A 12,800-nucleotide genomic window follows, 5' to 3' on the forward strand; every position below is an offset into this window, starting at 1 on the left:
TGGTCGTCATGTAATGGTCTGGTTTTATATTATTTCTCCACAAGAAACACTGTGTGGTAATCTACTTCTTTTATTCCTAGGTCTCTTTCCCCTCACAATTGCACAGTTTTGAAAATAGCATTGAAAAGCTTCCTCTATCTCTGAGCCCACACCCTCTGACTGGAAGCTGCAGTAGCCTGCTTTTTAATCTCATTATTTGAGGACATGTGTGACTTCTTCTAAGTCACTGTATGACGGTGCAAGTCAAACACAGGCAAAGATCAAATGGCTGAGTGTGTGCTGCATGTATATGCATGTGTGTGTTTCGTTCTTCCTTTAGTTGAGGTACGAGCGAGCGAGTGAGCCAGTGAATGAGGTTCTACCCGCAGTGTTTCTGTCTCTGCCCTTGTCTGTTTGGGTGTATTGTGTTTGTTTGATGCATTCACATATTGTGTTGAGGACATGTATGTGCGATCTTGCCATCTGTGTTGTGGTTGCCTTCAGAACAGATTAAGGCAGGCTGCGTCAATAACACATTCTGGTGAAAACACCAGTGTCGGTATATTCAGAATCCACCCTGCACAAAATCACACAAGAGTGATGCCCGCACACACACACAGTGTTCCTTATCCTCATCATGGTTATGATTTCATATAGCTGGGATTTGTCAGGCCAGTGGCCTTGACAAAATCTATACTGCAACAAGTTTCAAAGAAGATAGATTGCCATGTGTGGTGGGGCATGGTCTGCGTTGCCGTGCAGGGAGGGCGGACGCACCTGCACGGCATCCGTAATCACGCCCGCCGAGTTAAAACATGGGGACTCAGGTGTGTGGGGGTGTTTTCTGTGGTGAGAAGTGTGAATAAAATGGCTCTGAATGTTGATCTGTGGTCCCGCTGTGCCTTATTCTCACCACAACATGTTTCTCCTATCATCAACTAGACGCGGTTAAGTACTTAAATCAAACATTTTTGCTCAGACATTTCAGCGTGTTGCAGTCTGGAACATGTGACTTGTTTGTTTATCTTGGCACTAAACTGACAGACTGAAGTTACTGAATTTTAGGTACACTGAATGTTGTTTACTCACTGGGTATATATTAGTATAAGACACTTTCATTAATGTATCTCTTATCTGTTAGCTTTTATCCTTAATTAACATATGTGGAATAAGATTAAGGTTTCGGTTGCTGTTTGAAAGTTGGGAAAAGCTTGTGTTGAAAGTGTAATGTAAACAAACAGCAATAAGCAGTAGATAAGTGATGAAATGTCTGTTCAGGTGGAAACACGAGGAACAGAGGTGTCAAACGTACATATATTCATCACTTATCTATTCATGACAAGTAGAAGTACTGAATCCTGTGTTAAAAAATACTGAAGTACTGATTCAACTTCTTTGCTTGAGTAAAAGAGAAAAAGCACAGGCTAGGAAAAATTACTCAGTAATAAAATTTTAAAAAATCTCTTTAGAGGTCATTTCTACCAGCTATGTATTTATTTTGTTTTTATTTATTTGTTTTTTTTGCCAAGTTAACTGATACTCATGTCATATTAATATCACAATGAAGCGATTGACAGGAACACAAAGTTTATTTCAATTTAATTCAAATTCTAACGAAAGTACTCAGCTTGCACAGCTGTTATGTGGAGCACAATCAGAGAAAAACAAAGGGAATAAAAAAATGTTCTATTTGCATTTGCCTACATTGCAGATGGGTGGTTTTGCCTCCACATTAAACAGGAAAAATGACACAGTCTGGGGTTAAAGTGTGATTCAGCAGGTGTGGAAACCCCAAAATCAACTGTAGTGGTTCAGCGAAAACAATCACAGTAATGTCTATGACAAGCTTACTATATTTAGTTTATGGCTGTGATTAGCTGACCTGTGTTGCTGATTTTTGAGGATTTAGCCAGCTAAATTTAGAAAGATATAAGCAAATGTTTAACGAGACATCATGACTGATTATCATCTTTACTATGATGTAACCTAACACTGACCATGAACACCACAACTACCCTACCCGAGTCCACCGTAGCGCAGAAAACTAACAATGTAGTCTGCACTAAACTGACCAGCATTTTTCATGGAATCTTTGAATAACTCAAAGTTATTATACTCAAAGTTATTTGCAAGACATTTTAAAATATAAAAACACAATTTCATGCCATGTATAGATCCATCTGTTCAAAAAAAAAAGCCTGACTTGAATGACAACATTACATGTACAATTGAAATCACAAGTTTATCAAAGAAACACTGAGTAATTCTTAAATTTTTTAAAAAAACCTCTCTTCTTCTTCTACTGTTCTGCTTTTCTCTCTCTGTGAAATGCAGATGCTATACCTTTAGCTAACAGACACATCTTGTAACAAACTGCACAGAAAAACTTTGGCTGTTTCCTGGTATTTGTTGAACTGTAAGAAATGACTGCACTTAAAAATGTTGCTCCCTTTTTGCTCACTCCTCTGCTGCAGCGCTAGCTAGGTGCTGAAGTACTGCAACAACAACCTTCTGTACCAAAAACAGCTTTTCAAATCATTCCAGGATTTTTTTTAACCTCAGAAAGGCTGTAAATGCATAAATTATGTTTATTCCTCTTCCGTCTGTTTGTGTGTGATAAGCACCGGTGATTGATGCACCAATGGGAGTGCCTTTAGGATTGTGTTCCCTCCATTTAGGTTCAAATCGCTGTGATGCGAAACAATTACTTACATCAGATGTCTAAAACCTAAATTAACAAGCCTGTATTTAAAATGTAGGGAGTAAAAAGTGGAGATGTTTGTGTTTAAATGTTTTGGAGTAAAATTAAAGTACAGGTACCTGAAAATTCTGCTTAAGTAGAGTAACAAAATATGCTTACTTTGTTACTTTCCACCTTGGGAAATAGTAGCAGATCAAACCAAGTGAGTTGTGAAATGACGAGCGTAACATTCTCAGATAAATGCATTTTCATTAAATTTGCAATTTAAAATTTGGTTTATTTCACACAACACACGTGACACAGCAGAGGACTATGACGTTACACACCACGAGACTCACTAATCCATGATGGGATTAGACCAACACTCCACGTGCATTAATGTGCCAGATTTGACAGCGCGTCATTGGGTGTCTAGCACACTTAAAACTGACTGAGTCAGGGGGTGACTCAAATATCTTGTGCAAATACGAATGAAGGCGCATGAAGAAATCCACGATACTGATACACAGATGTCTGCCGCTGCCGTCCCTCTGGACAAAGATAAGGCTCTTGTGATTTGAGCACAAGCTCAATTTGTAGACTTTGCTTCTGCTACAATGCAAGCTTGTGTGTTAACGTACTGCACGCGCACTGAGACGGAAGCTGTTTTGACAGGGTCATGCCCTGTGAGTGTCCTTTGTGGAGGACATACAATTGTTGTGTCTGTCTAATGTTATCCATGTGCTAAATATAAAATAACAGAGTTAGCAGAGATGTTGCTTCAGCTGCACTGTCCTAAGGGAGAGGAAAAAACCTAACCCTTGACCCAACAAGGTGTCAAACAAGAATCTGTCACTGAAATAACTGCACATCCATCTTCTCCAGTGATAACATGGTGCACATAAGTCACTCACTGTTCACTAAAATAAATCCTTGGGGGGTGCTATTATTAGAGGCAGTATCTTAAGAGAGATTTCAGCTATCAGGTAAAGCAGGAGGTTTTCCCAGAGCAATTAGAACCAATGGTAAATCCTACCGAGGTATCAAGAGTCCACAACAGATGTTAGTTGTCTGATACCTATCAGAAAGCACCAAATAATGCAGAAACTGCCCTCCTCCTAATGCTTTTTCGCATTTTAAAAGTTAACAGATGGAGTTAGTTTCTTGTTTACCAACATCTGGAGGTCTGTATGAGGTCTGAGATTGTCTTCATGACAAGCAGATAATTTGCCTGTGTACCAGGTAGCAGAAAGAAGCAAGGGCATAAGGGAGCAGACCTCTTTCCAGGCATTCCCATTATGGCCCACTGCTACTGATGGATAATTGCACTTTCAGCTATGACAGTGCAAGAAAACTGCCATGGCGCCAGGGCTTGGGTACTATGATGATGTGGGTTTTGTAGCCACCAGAATGACAACTAGATTGTCCTCTGACTGTGCTAGAAAAAAGAAACCAGGTAAACTGGGGAAAATGGGTAAAAGGGAAATCTGAGCCATGACTAGGGATGGGTACCGGTTCTGACATAAACGATAGTAACCAGACTTAAAAGCAGCGCACATTTCGGTGCTTTTTTCCCCCTGAAATGTCATACACTTTGGATTCTAGCCAATCATTTTACCTTTGCAAGCGTAGTAGGCGTGCCCAGGTATGTACGTTCTTTTAGAGCAGAGCTACAGATTAAAAATGCCCTAGGCAAAGCGGTCAAAGTCTGGCTGTACTTTACAGCAAAAGATGCAAACTCAGCAGCCTGCTTTAAGGTGATATTGTGCAAAGGAGGTAACTCCTCGAATCTGATGAAACACCTGGCAACGTATAGCATTTTGGTAAAAGCTGAGAAATGTGCCGTAATTGATAGCTTGCTGCGAGACCTCACACCGGGCACATCTACTGCGGGTGGGTTGCCTGTTATCGGACCCGGAGTTAGCAACATCCCCCAAGAACCCGAAGAGGAGAGTCCTGGCCCCTAGCCCTGCCAGTGTAGCAGAAATGATGACAGATGATGATGGCAGCAGCAGCTGTTCTTCTCTGCGTGAGTAGCTTAATGTTGTTCGTGTGTAATTTACGTTGAGTACGCTAACCACGTTATTACATTAATGCACGTAAGGTGAACTAGCAAACACCGTCGTAGCTACATGCGGCTGTCTTCTTGTTTGATGGCAGATACTCCCTTCACCCTGGCCAAAAAGGCTACAGTGACCAAAGAAAAAGTGGGAAACAGCTAAACATGAGAGGTTTTTGGACAAAGTTTGTGTTTTTTCCATTGATTAAGCACTGCTTCCAGCCAAGAGTGATGCCATAAATCCCCTATAGCTGCAGAAAAGGCTAACATTATTATCTTTTTACAAAAAAACAGCTGAACATGAGAAGTTTTTGGACCAATTTTGTGTTCTCCATTCTTTAAGCACCGGTTCGAGCACCGTTTAAGCACCGGCACCATTTCAAAAGTACCGGTTTGGTACTGGCATCGGATAAAACCTAAACGATACCCATCCCTAGCCATGACTAGTGAGAGAAGGCAACATCCAGTGAAGGGTTGTCTTATATTGTATGTTCACAGAGATCTGCATTACTCTTTTATTTCATGGTAAACAAATCCACTTCTTCCTTCTCAGATTTGTCCAAAAACATCTACACAATGTATAGAAATCAAATTCCCTTTAATGTGTGAGAGACATCAAGTCTCCTGCAAGGATCTGTACTTCCATGATGTGAACCACTCTGATGAACAGCGTGAGGTTTTGAGGCTGCAGCAGCAGGCTACTGGCTATTTCAAACAAGCCTACTGTGTATGCAATGCACACTGCTGCCATCATGTTGTCTGTTCGTACTACAATATGTCTGGTTTTTCAGTAGAGGGGATCTAAGTATTTTAAAACTCTAACATCTGTAGACAGCTACTGAAAGTTTTTGTGGAGAGAATGATACTTCCAACAATTTCTTCAAGAGCTTGAAACTAGCAAATACTTCATGACTTGGAGAGATATTCTGATTTCCATATACTCATATACACAACTCATATATGTAGTTCTCTTAAACGGGATTCCTTGATGACAGTCATACATGGCATTTTCCGAAATGCCATGTATGACTGCAGATGAGAGAGATGAACACTCTGCTTTCATCTTACATATTATACTAATCTCTGACCCTGAGAATCCACATACGTAATTATGTCACCTAATGGTTTACAACATTTTAAAATCTCTGAAAAGTTATAAACCTTTCAGAAATTTCTAAATAAATCTCTTGAACAAGCTCAAGTTTACCAAGGCAAGACTAACATAGTGTCGCAGATCAAAACGCCAGTGCCAAACCAACATCTGTGACGTCCACCTTTGTTGGTGATTACATGCTGTGACAATGGACAGCATATTATTCACTTAAAAATTATTTTATATAACCTACTGCCTCATCACCCCCAACTGGTCGCGATTGATAGCTGCCCTTCCTTGGGCCTGGTTCTCTGAAGGTTCCTTCTTGTTAAAAGGGTTTTTTCCTTCCCACTGTTGCCAAGTGCTTACTCAAAGGGTCATTTGGTTGTTGTGGTTTGTCTCTATTGTTGTAGTGTCTTTATCTTATAATATAAAGTGCTTTTAGGTGACTGTTGTTGTGATTTGGTGCTATATAAATAAAAAAGCTTTGAGGACAACAAAATGAATAACAAACTTAAACTTGGCCGAAAATTCCTCTGGCAAGATGCAAAAAGCCACAAACATTGAAATAGGTTCTCAGTCTGGTGAGTTTAGTTGTGTATAAAGCAATAACACTCACCCTCTGTGTGAGAAAATCCCTCTGCAGTGACTTTCCACTGAATCAGCACTCCGAGGAGTGCCAGGACAGGCCACACCCCCATGATCACCCAAGTAAACCAGCACACTGGCTTCTTGGGATCCACCTGCAAAAAATACAGTTCCAGTGTCAGTTATATCCTTAACTGCTGATCAGTTAAAGAATTTATCTTCTCCATTTCCTCCCAATTTTAATGATTTTTTTCTGTAAGCTTTTTCTTGCCAAGTGCCTGAGCACAGAGGGTGTGCAGACTTAGTGCAAGTCTTTAAGCCAGCTGAGGCAATTATTTGATATATGCTCTATAAATATAATTGATATGACCTGGCAAGGCCATTATCGACATTCCGCACTTGAAGAAAAGTATTTGTAGTCCTGTTTCTACTAACAAAAAGAACACACCCTTTTTCAAAATATGTTTTACATCTCCTTTTAGTCTGACACACATATCACTGGAATATGTGTTTCAGAATATGGACTATGTCAGAATTACATATTCCATAACAAACAAGTTTTTTTAATAACTTTTATAATATCTGTCTTTCTCACAAACATGTACTCGGAAAGATGCACAGAAGCATACCCTGATGTTCTTACCTTGAGTCTCTCATAAACGTAGTGTACCAAAGCGAACAGCTCTATAAAATAATCCACGGTTACGGTTATGATGGCAGAGCCAAATGTGGCAGTAGAGAGGGTGACAAAGCAGCGCTGCCACTGTAGTGTGAGGACAGCAAATAGTGTCCCAGAACCCAAGAGAATACCCAGAGGAACCCACACTGTTCTGGGGTGGTAGAACTCCTCCATGACCTAAGAGAGACAGGAAAAGTGTTCCATTTTGCTTTTTTGTATGTGAATCAATTTGGGATCATAATCTAAATGCTATTTCAGAGTTAAGAAAAAAAAATAACCCTACAATTGTACAATTTTACAAAACCTACATTTCCTCAAAACTCACTGCAGAAGTGGCACATGGACAAATATAGACCTCTAAATTTTGGTGCTGAGATTGCAATGAAACAACTGGGCACATTTTCATGAAACTTGTTGGAGGGGAGAATCATGGGAAAAATAACCCGGGACACTTTTGTGTGGATTGTTCCAGGAAAATATCTAAACATGTATGATGGATTTGTTGACAATGTCATGTTTTCATGTATAGTTTATTTTACAAAAATTACAGATACATAGTAATGGCATGCAGTTAATTTATACACCTTTACTCTATAGACAATGAAAACTACTTTCTTATCCTTAGCTCCAGTGTTATTCATGCAATGTAAGTAATACTGATATATCAAATGCATGTATTGTTTAATAATTTGGCTTACACACATAATTCTTAAAAATAGGCAAATTACCACCAGTGATGCAACTCCAACCAGCAGGCCCAGCAGCAGGCCCACCATGAACAGCCCCACACTGCGAACCAGCATCGTCACCAGACCACACAGGGTCCCGATGCCCAGGCCGATGCCCACGGACGCCTCCACACTCAGCTGAGTGTCCATCACCCTCTCCTTATAGCATAGCATGAAGATGACCACAGAGCCAAACATTAGGCCTGTTAGAAACAACACGGCCTTGAAGCATCGATAGCCTGGAGGACAGATGGAAAATAAACCAATGTGAAGATATGACCAGCATACAAATGCATAAAATCTACACACAAGCCTGAGGGGAAAAAACACAGAATTTAAACATATAAAAATGACAAGATGAGAAACAAAAAGCAACAGTACAGTTCAACTTCAGGGGTCTTCAGTTTGAAACTATGGAGCACGTCTAGTGCACATCAATGAAGTGTGAGCAATCTGAAAACAGCAGCAGAAGAGGTCCAGAGATGCATGAAATTCCATCTCGTCAGGTTTTCTTACAAAACTCAAGGTTTTAGTTTAATTAAGTCTACAATTTCCCTTTTTAAACTGAAATCTGGTATCCTATACTTGAGGCAAAAAAACATATCCAATTATGATTACATTAATTTAATATTTCTGTGAGTGAGACTCAAGAGAAATACAACTAGAAAATGCAGCACCTCCAAATCTGAGGGTCAGGCAGGGATGAGTTCCTGCCCCAAGTGGAGGAGTTTAAGTATATCAGGGTCTTGTTCATGAGTGACGGGAGAAGGGAGCGGGAGATCAACAGATGGATTGGTGTGGCGGCCGCAGTGATGCGGATGCTGTACCGGTCTGTCTTGGTGAAGAAAGAGCTGAGTGTAAAAGCGAAGCTCTCAATTTACCGGTCAATCTATGTCCCTACCCTCACCTATGGTCACGAGCTGTGGGTAGTGACCGAAAGAACGAGATCGCAAGCGGGTGACTGGCCTCTCCCTTAGAGATAGGGTGAGAGGTTCGGCCATTCGGGAGGGGCTCAAAGTAGAGTATGAAGCGCCTTGAGGCGACTTATGTTGTGATTTGGCGCTATATAAATAAAATTGAATTGAATTGAATAGAGCCGCTGCTCCTCCACATCGAAAGGAGCCAGTTGAGGTGGTTTGGGCATCTGACAAGGATACCCCCTGGGCGCCTCATGGGTGAGGCATGTCCCACCAAGAGGAGGCCCTGGGGCAGACCCAAGACCCCTGGACAAGCTGGAGGAGGTGGCTGGGGAGAGGGAGGTCTGGGCTTCTCTGCTTGGGCTGCTGTCCCTGCTCTGGATAAGCGGAAGAAAATGGATGGACGGATGGATGATTGTAATAAAATACAGATTTTTTTTTTTTTTTACTCTCTGTTGTACTTTTTTTTGTAAACTCCTCATGTTTTGCAAAACAAACCTGTACATGATGGAGGGAAATGGAGATCATTTTTGGATTCAGCACCCTAAAAAACATCAAGTTTACCAAAAATATCCCATGCAGCTGAATATATATATATATATATTTGCAGACCTGTGAAAACCTTTTGGTTTCCAAATTTTGATTCTTCTTAATTTGAACATGAACTTACATTAATTATTGTGTTATCTGTCTTCATCATTGGCCACACTTACTGAAAAATCTAAAAGCTATAGACTACTTTAAAGAACATTGGTTTAGTGAGACATAAACATTTACAGCTGCTGATGGGATGGATGATGCCATGACTGTAGCAGAACAAAATTACATTTTTAATGGAACAGTAAAAACCATTAGTGTATATCAGCAGTAAGTGCCACAGGTATTTGTTTCCCGATTTAACATTTTGCTTTGGTTCTGTAATTACACCGCACTGTTTTCTCCATTCAGCCCAGTGATTAACTATACGCTGTTTGTGGTTTTGCAAATGGCTCTTGAAATTAAAAGGATCTTATCGTATTTCATTTGAAAAGATAAAATATGCCAGGGAGAAAGCATAATGAACAGAGAAAAAAAAATAATGATAAACAGCAACCATGCTATGGTGGGCAAGAAAGAGAGAGGCACTTCCTCTCCGCAGAATGGTGAGAAGCGATAAACTCGCTCTATAAACATTTATGAAATTGCTTTAAAATATGATCATCATCATATTACTAAAGGTCATCCACATTCATTAGTCAGCAGGCTCGCTGAATAGAACAGCTGCTCCTTTCCCCCATATGTTCCCTCTTGTCCTTCTTGGCTTTCTTTCCATCTTAAAGTGTTTTAACTCAATGAAAACAAAGAAAAAATACTCTGAAAGATTAAAGGCTCGTCTTATCAATAGTTTAAATCTCCTTGTCCTGTTTCTATGTTTATTAACGTTTGTGTCCCCCTTTATGTCGATTCAGTAGCTCCGTCTCTCTGACTGGGCTCTGTCTCGAGGGGACCCAACGTCAGATTGTTATCTTTGTGTAATCAGGCATTGCACAGCTGAGTCAAACAATGCTCCTCTTCTCATCCTAACCACCATCCGTGCTCCCCCCCCCTTGTGACCATACCTCATTTATTTGACACACTTCTTATAGCTTCCTTTATTCCTTCCCCTCTGTCGTGTGTGTTTTCCTAGATACCTTTCAGTTGCTGTGTGCAGTGAAAGCCACTGTATTCATCACAGCTGTTTGCACTTCTTCTGTAACAGAATGCCTCAAGGGGTACAAGTCCTGACACGGAGTAATTCAAGCATTTCCATAACATCTACAGCTAGCAGAAAATGTGTTTGGTCAGCAGCTGTCACAAATCCGCAACAATATTCTTTCATATTTGATGGTCCCCATAAATCAGCAAACAAATTCTAAAATAAATTGTTTTTCCTTTACTTCTGCCATCTTTTCCTCTTCTTTCCCTTCATTAGCCTGCTATCCTTTCAACAGTTCTGCTGCTGCACCTTTTTCCCATCCCTCCCACTCCCTTCATTCCTCTTCTCTGCTCTCCCTACTTTCCCTCCATCAAACCCTCCCATCTGTTCACGCATGTCTTTCGACATTTTTCTCTGCTTCATCCATCTTGTTCCAATAACATCACTCATCATTTCCACCACAACTTTGTAATTCTGACTCAAATAAATGACAGCTAACCCTTTCTTCCTAACTCATTGGAGGTAAACTAAATTCTGCAGTACCAAGAGGACTTTATCAGCAGGGAGAATCAATCTTCCTGCTGATAACGGTTTTCTTCATATTGTTCAAATGTGACTGCGGGGTTTCCAAGAAACATCAACAATATGCTCTGCATCTCATTTGCAGAAGAGTGATTATAGCTCCGAGAGTGACAATGCATGGAGTCAAACAAGAGAGGCAAACAGACACCGTAGGACTGGGGAGGTAAAGAATTTGAAGTCAAATTATGCTGTTGTGTATTTGATGTCTCTTATTTCTTGCTGTTGATTTTTTTGGCAGGATGTAAGAAACGATTTTTGGTGACACCTTCGATCACAGCCAGCAACATGCAGCATAATAACAGTATACACTTTTATCCTAATATAAAAAATAAGAACATGTACCGTATGCAAAAATTTTGAAATAAGGACATCACATTTTGGATTCTTACTAAATGAATGTGACATTTAAAAAAGAAAGAGTGATGACTTCTGCAGCAGTTCTTTATACAAATTTCAGAGGTTTTGAGCTAGTCTTCAGGAAAAGTTCTCCAGGCTTCTTGAAGGACATTCAGAGTTCTTCTTTGGATACTGAATGCCTTTTGTTCCATTCTTTGTCAAAATGATCCCACATTAAATAAGTAACAAGTTGCTTTATCTGTAGATGCAACGAGCCTTCTCAGAGGTTCAACATATTCAACATACATCAATATTCATCCAAAAAACAGCCTACAGGTTGTTCTGGGGCTCTTGCAGGTTGGGGCAGCTGCTCCCTAATTGCACCTGACATCTCCAATCGACTGCAGGATTAATCCAGACAAGGGGCTTCTCTGCTTAAAATCCTATAGATCTGCCTACAGCACCAAAACTTTATTTACTATCCTAGTGGCAACAATCAAATGCAGATCAGGCGCATAATAATATTTTTTTTTCTTTTAAGCATGAAATATGGCTCAATACACATGATTTACGAAAGTTTGTGTTCTGCAAACTTTCGTAAATCATATAATTTGCTTCAAATTATTCAGGTTAAAAAGGGAAAAAAAACCTCCTAAAAATACATATGTAATGAGACCTGCCACAAAAATAAACATGCCTCTGCTTTTCAGTCACTAAATTGACACTGTGTGTTTCCTGTAAATACTGACAGTAGTTTATCTTTTGTTTATTTGTTTTTTCATTGTCAAAAGAGATTTTCCACCGGCTTACAAACAGACCATTTCTAAATCTGACTCCAATTTCATGTGTTTTCTTTGACTGGATATTGACCATGCAAGACTATAAACAGTACCAAAAAAAAAAGAAAACCTAAATCATTTCAAGGATTTCATACCAGAAAATATATCTATGTTGGATAAATTCTTTGTTTCACCGGCAGCTGAACGTTTCAGGCTTAAATACACACCTGTGAATTTGAGGAATTATTCCTTTATGTGTTCTGTGATTTCATTTGTCTGTACACAAAACACTGTATGCAAAAGTAAAATCACCTCTCCTATGGAAGAAAGAAATCATTGTGGAAAGGTTGATGGATATCACATCACATCAATATCAATAAATGCATAAGAAAAGTGTCTTCTCAGGCTTTTTTAATTCTGTAAAGTACAGAAAAATCCCAGTTTAGTAGGCTATGCATTTGATCTTATGTGTATTCATTCCTACAGGCCGTGCCAAACTATCATTAACTTGCAGAAAGCAGAGAAGATGAAAATTTCCGGCACTTAAATGAAAAAAATAGCTGCAAGTGAGTATTTCTCACATTAATCATTCCTTTAGATAAACAGGGAGATCGCTTTACCCTGATTATTTATTGATTACACATTCCTGTAATGACTTTGCATCCAAACTAATTAGAGTGACCCCTCACTTATGATCCAATAAAA

The 12,800-nt window shown here is 39.7% G+C and overlaps 1 protein-coding gene across 1 annotated transcript in view; it reads right to left on the reverse strand.

The window, feature by feature from the left end:
• tmem198a (transmembrane protein 198a) overlaps nucleotides 1–12,800 on the reverse strand; it is a 37,762-nt gene that overhangs the window by 6,457 nt on the left and 18,505 nt on the right. The window contains exons 3-5 of the mRNA XM_040027886.1: nucleotides 7,807–8,045; nucleotides 7,043–7,255; nucleotides 6,431–6,554 (exon numbers count right to left, since the gene is read on the reverse strand). Coding sequence (XP_039883820.1) covers nucleotides 6,431–6,554; nucleotides 7,043–7,255; nucleotides 7,807–8,045 — 576 coding nt within the window. The remainder of the gene's footprint in view (nucleotides 1–6,430; nucleotides 6,555–7,042; nucleotides 7,256–7,806; nucleotides 8,046–12,800) is intronic.

The sequence above is a fragment of the Simochromis diagramma genome, unplaced genomic scaffold (assembly GCF_900408965.1).
Source record: "Simochromis diagramma unplaced genomic scaffold, fSimDia1.1 OVJJ01000343.1, whole genome shotgun sequence".
Lineage (NCBI taxonomy): Eukaryota > Metazoa > Chordata > Actinopteri > Cichliformes > Cichlidae > Simochromis > Simochromis diagramma.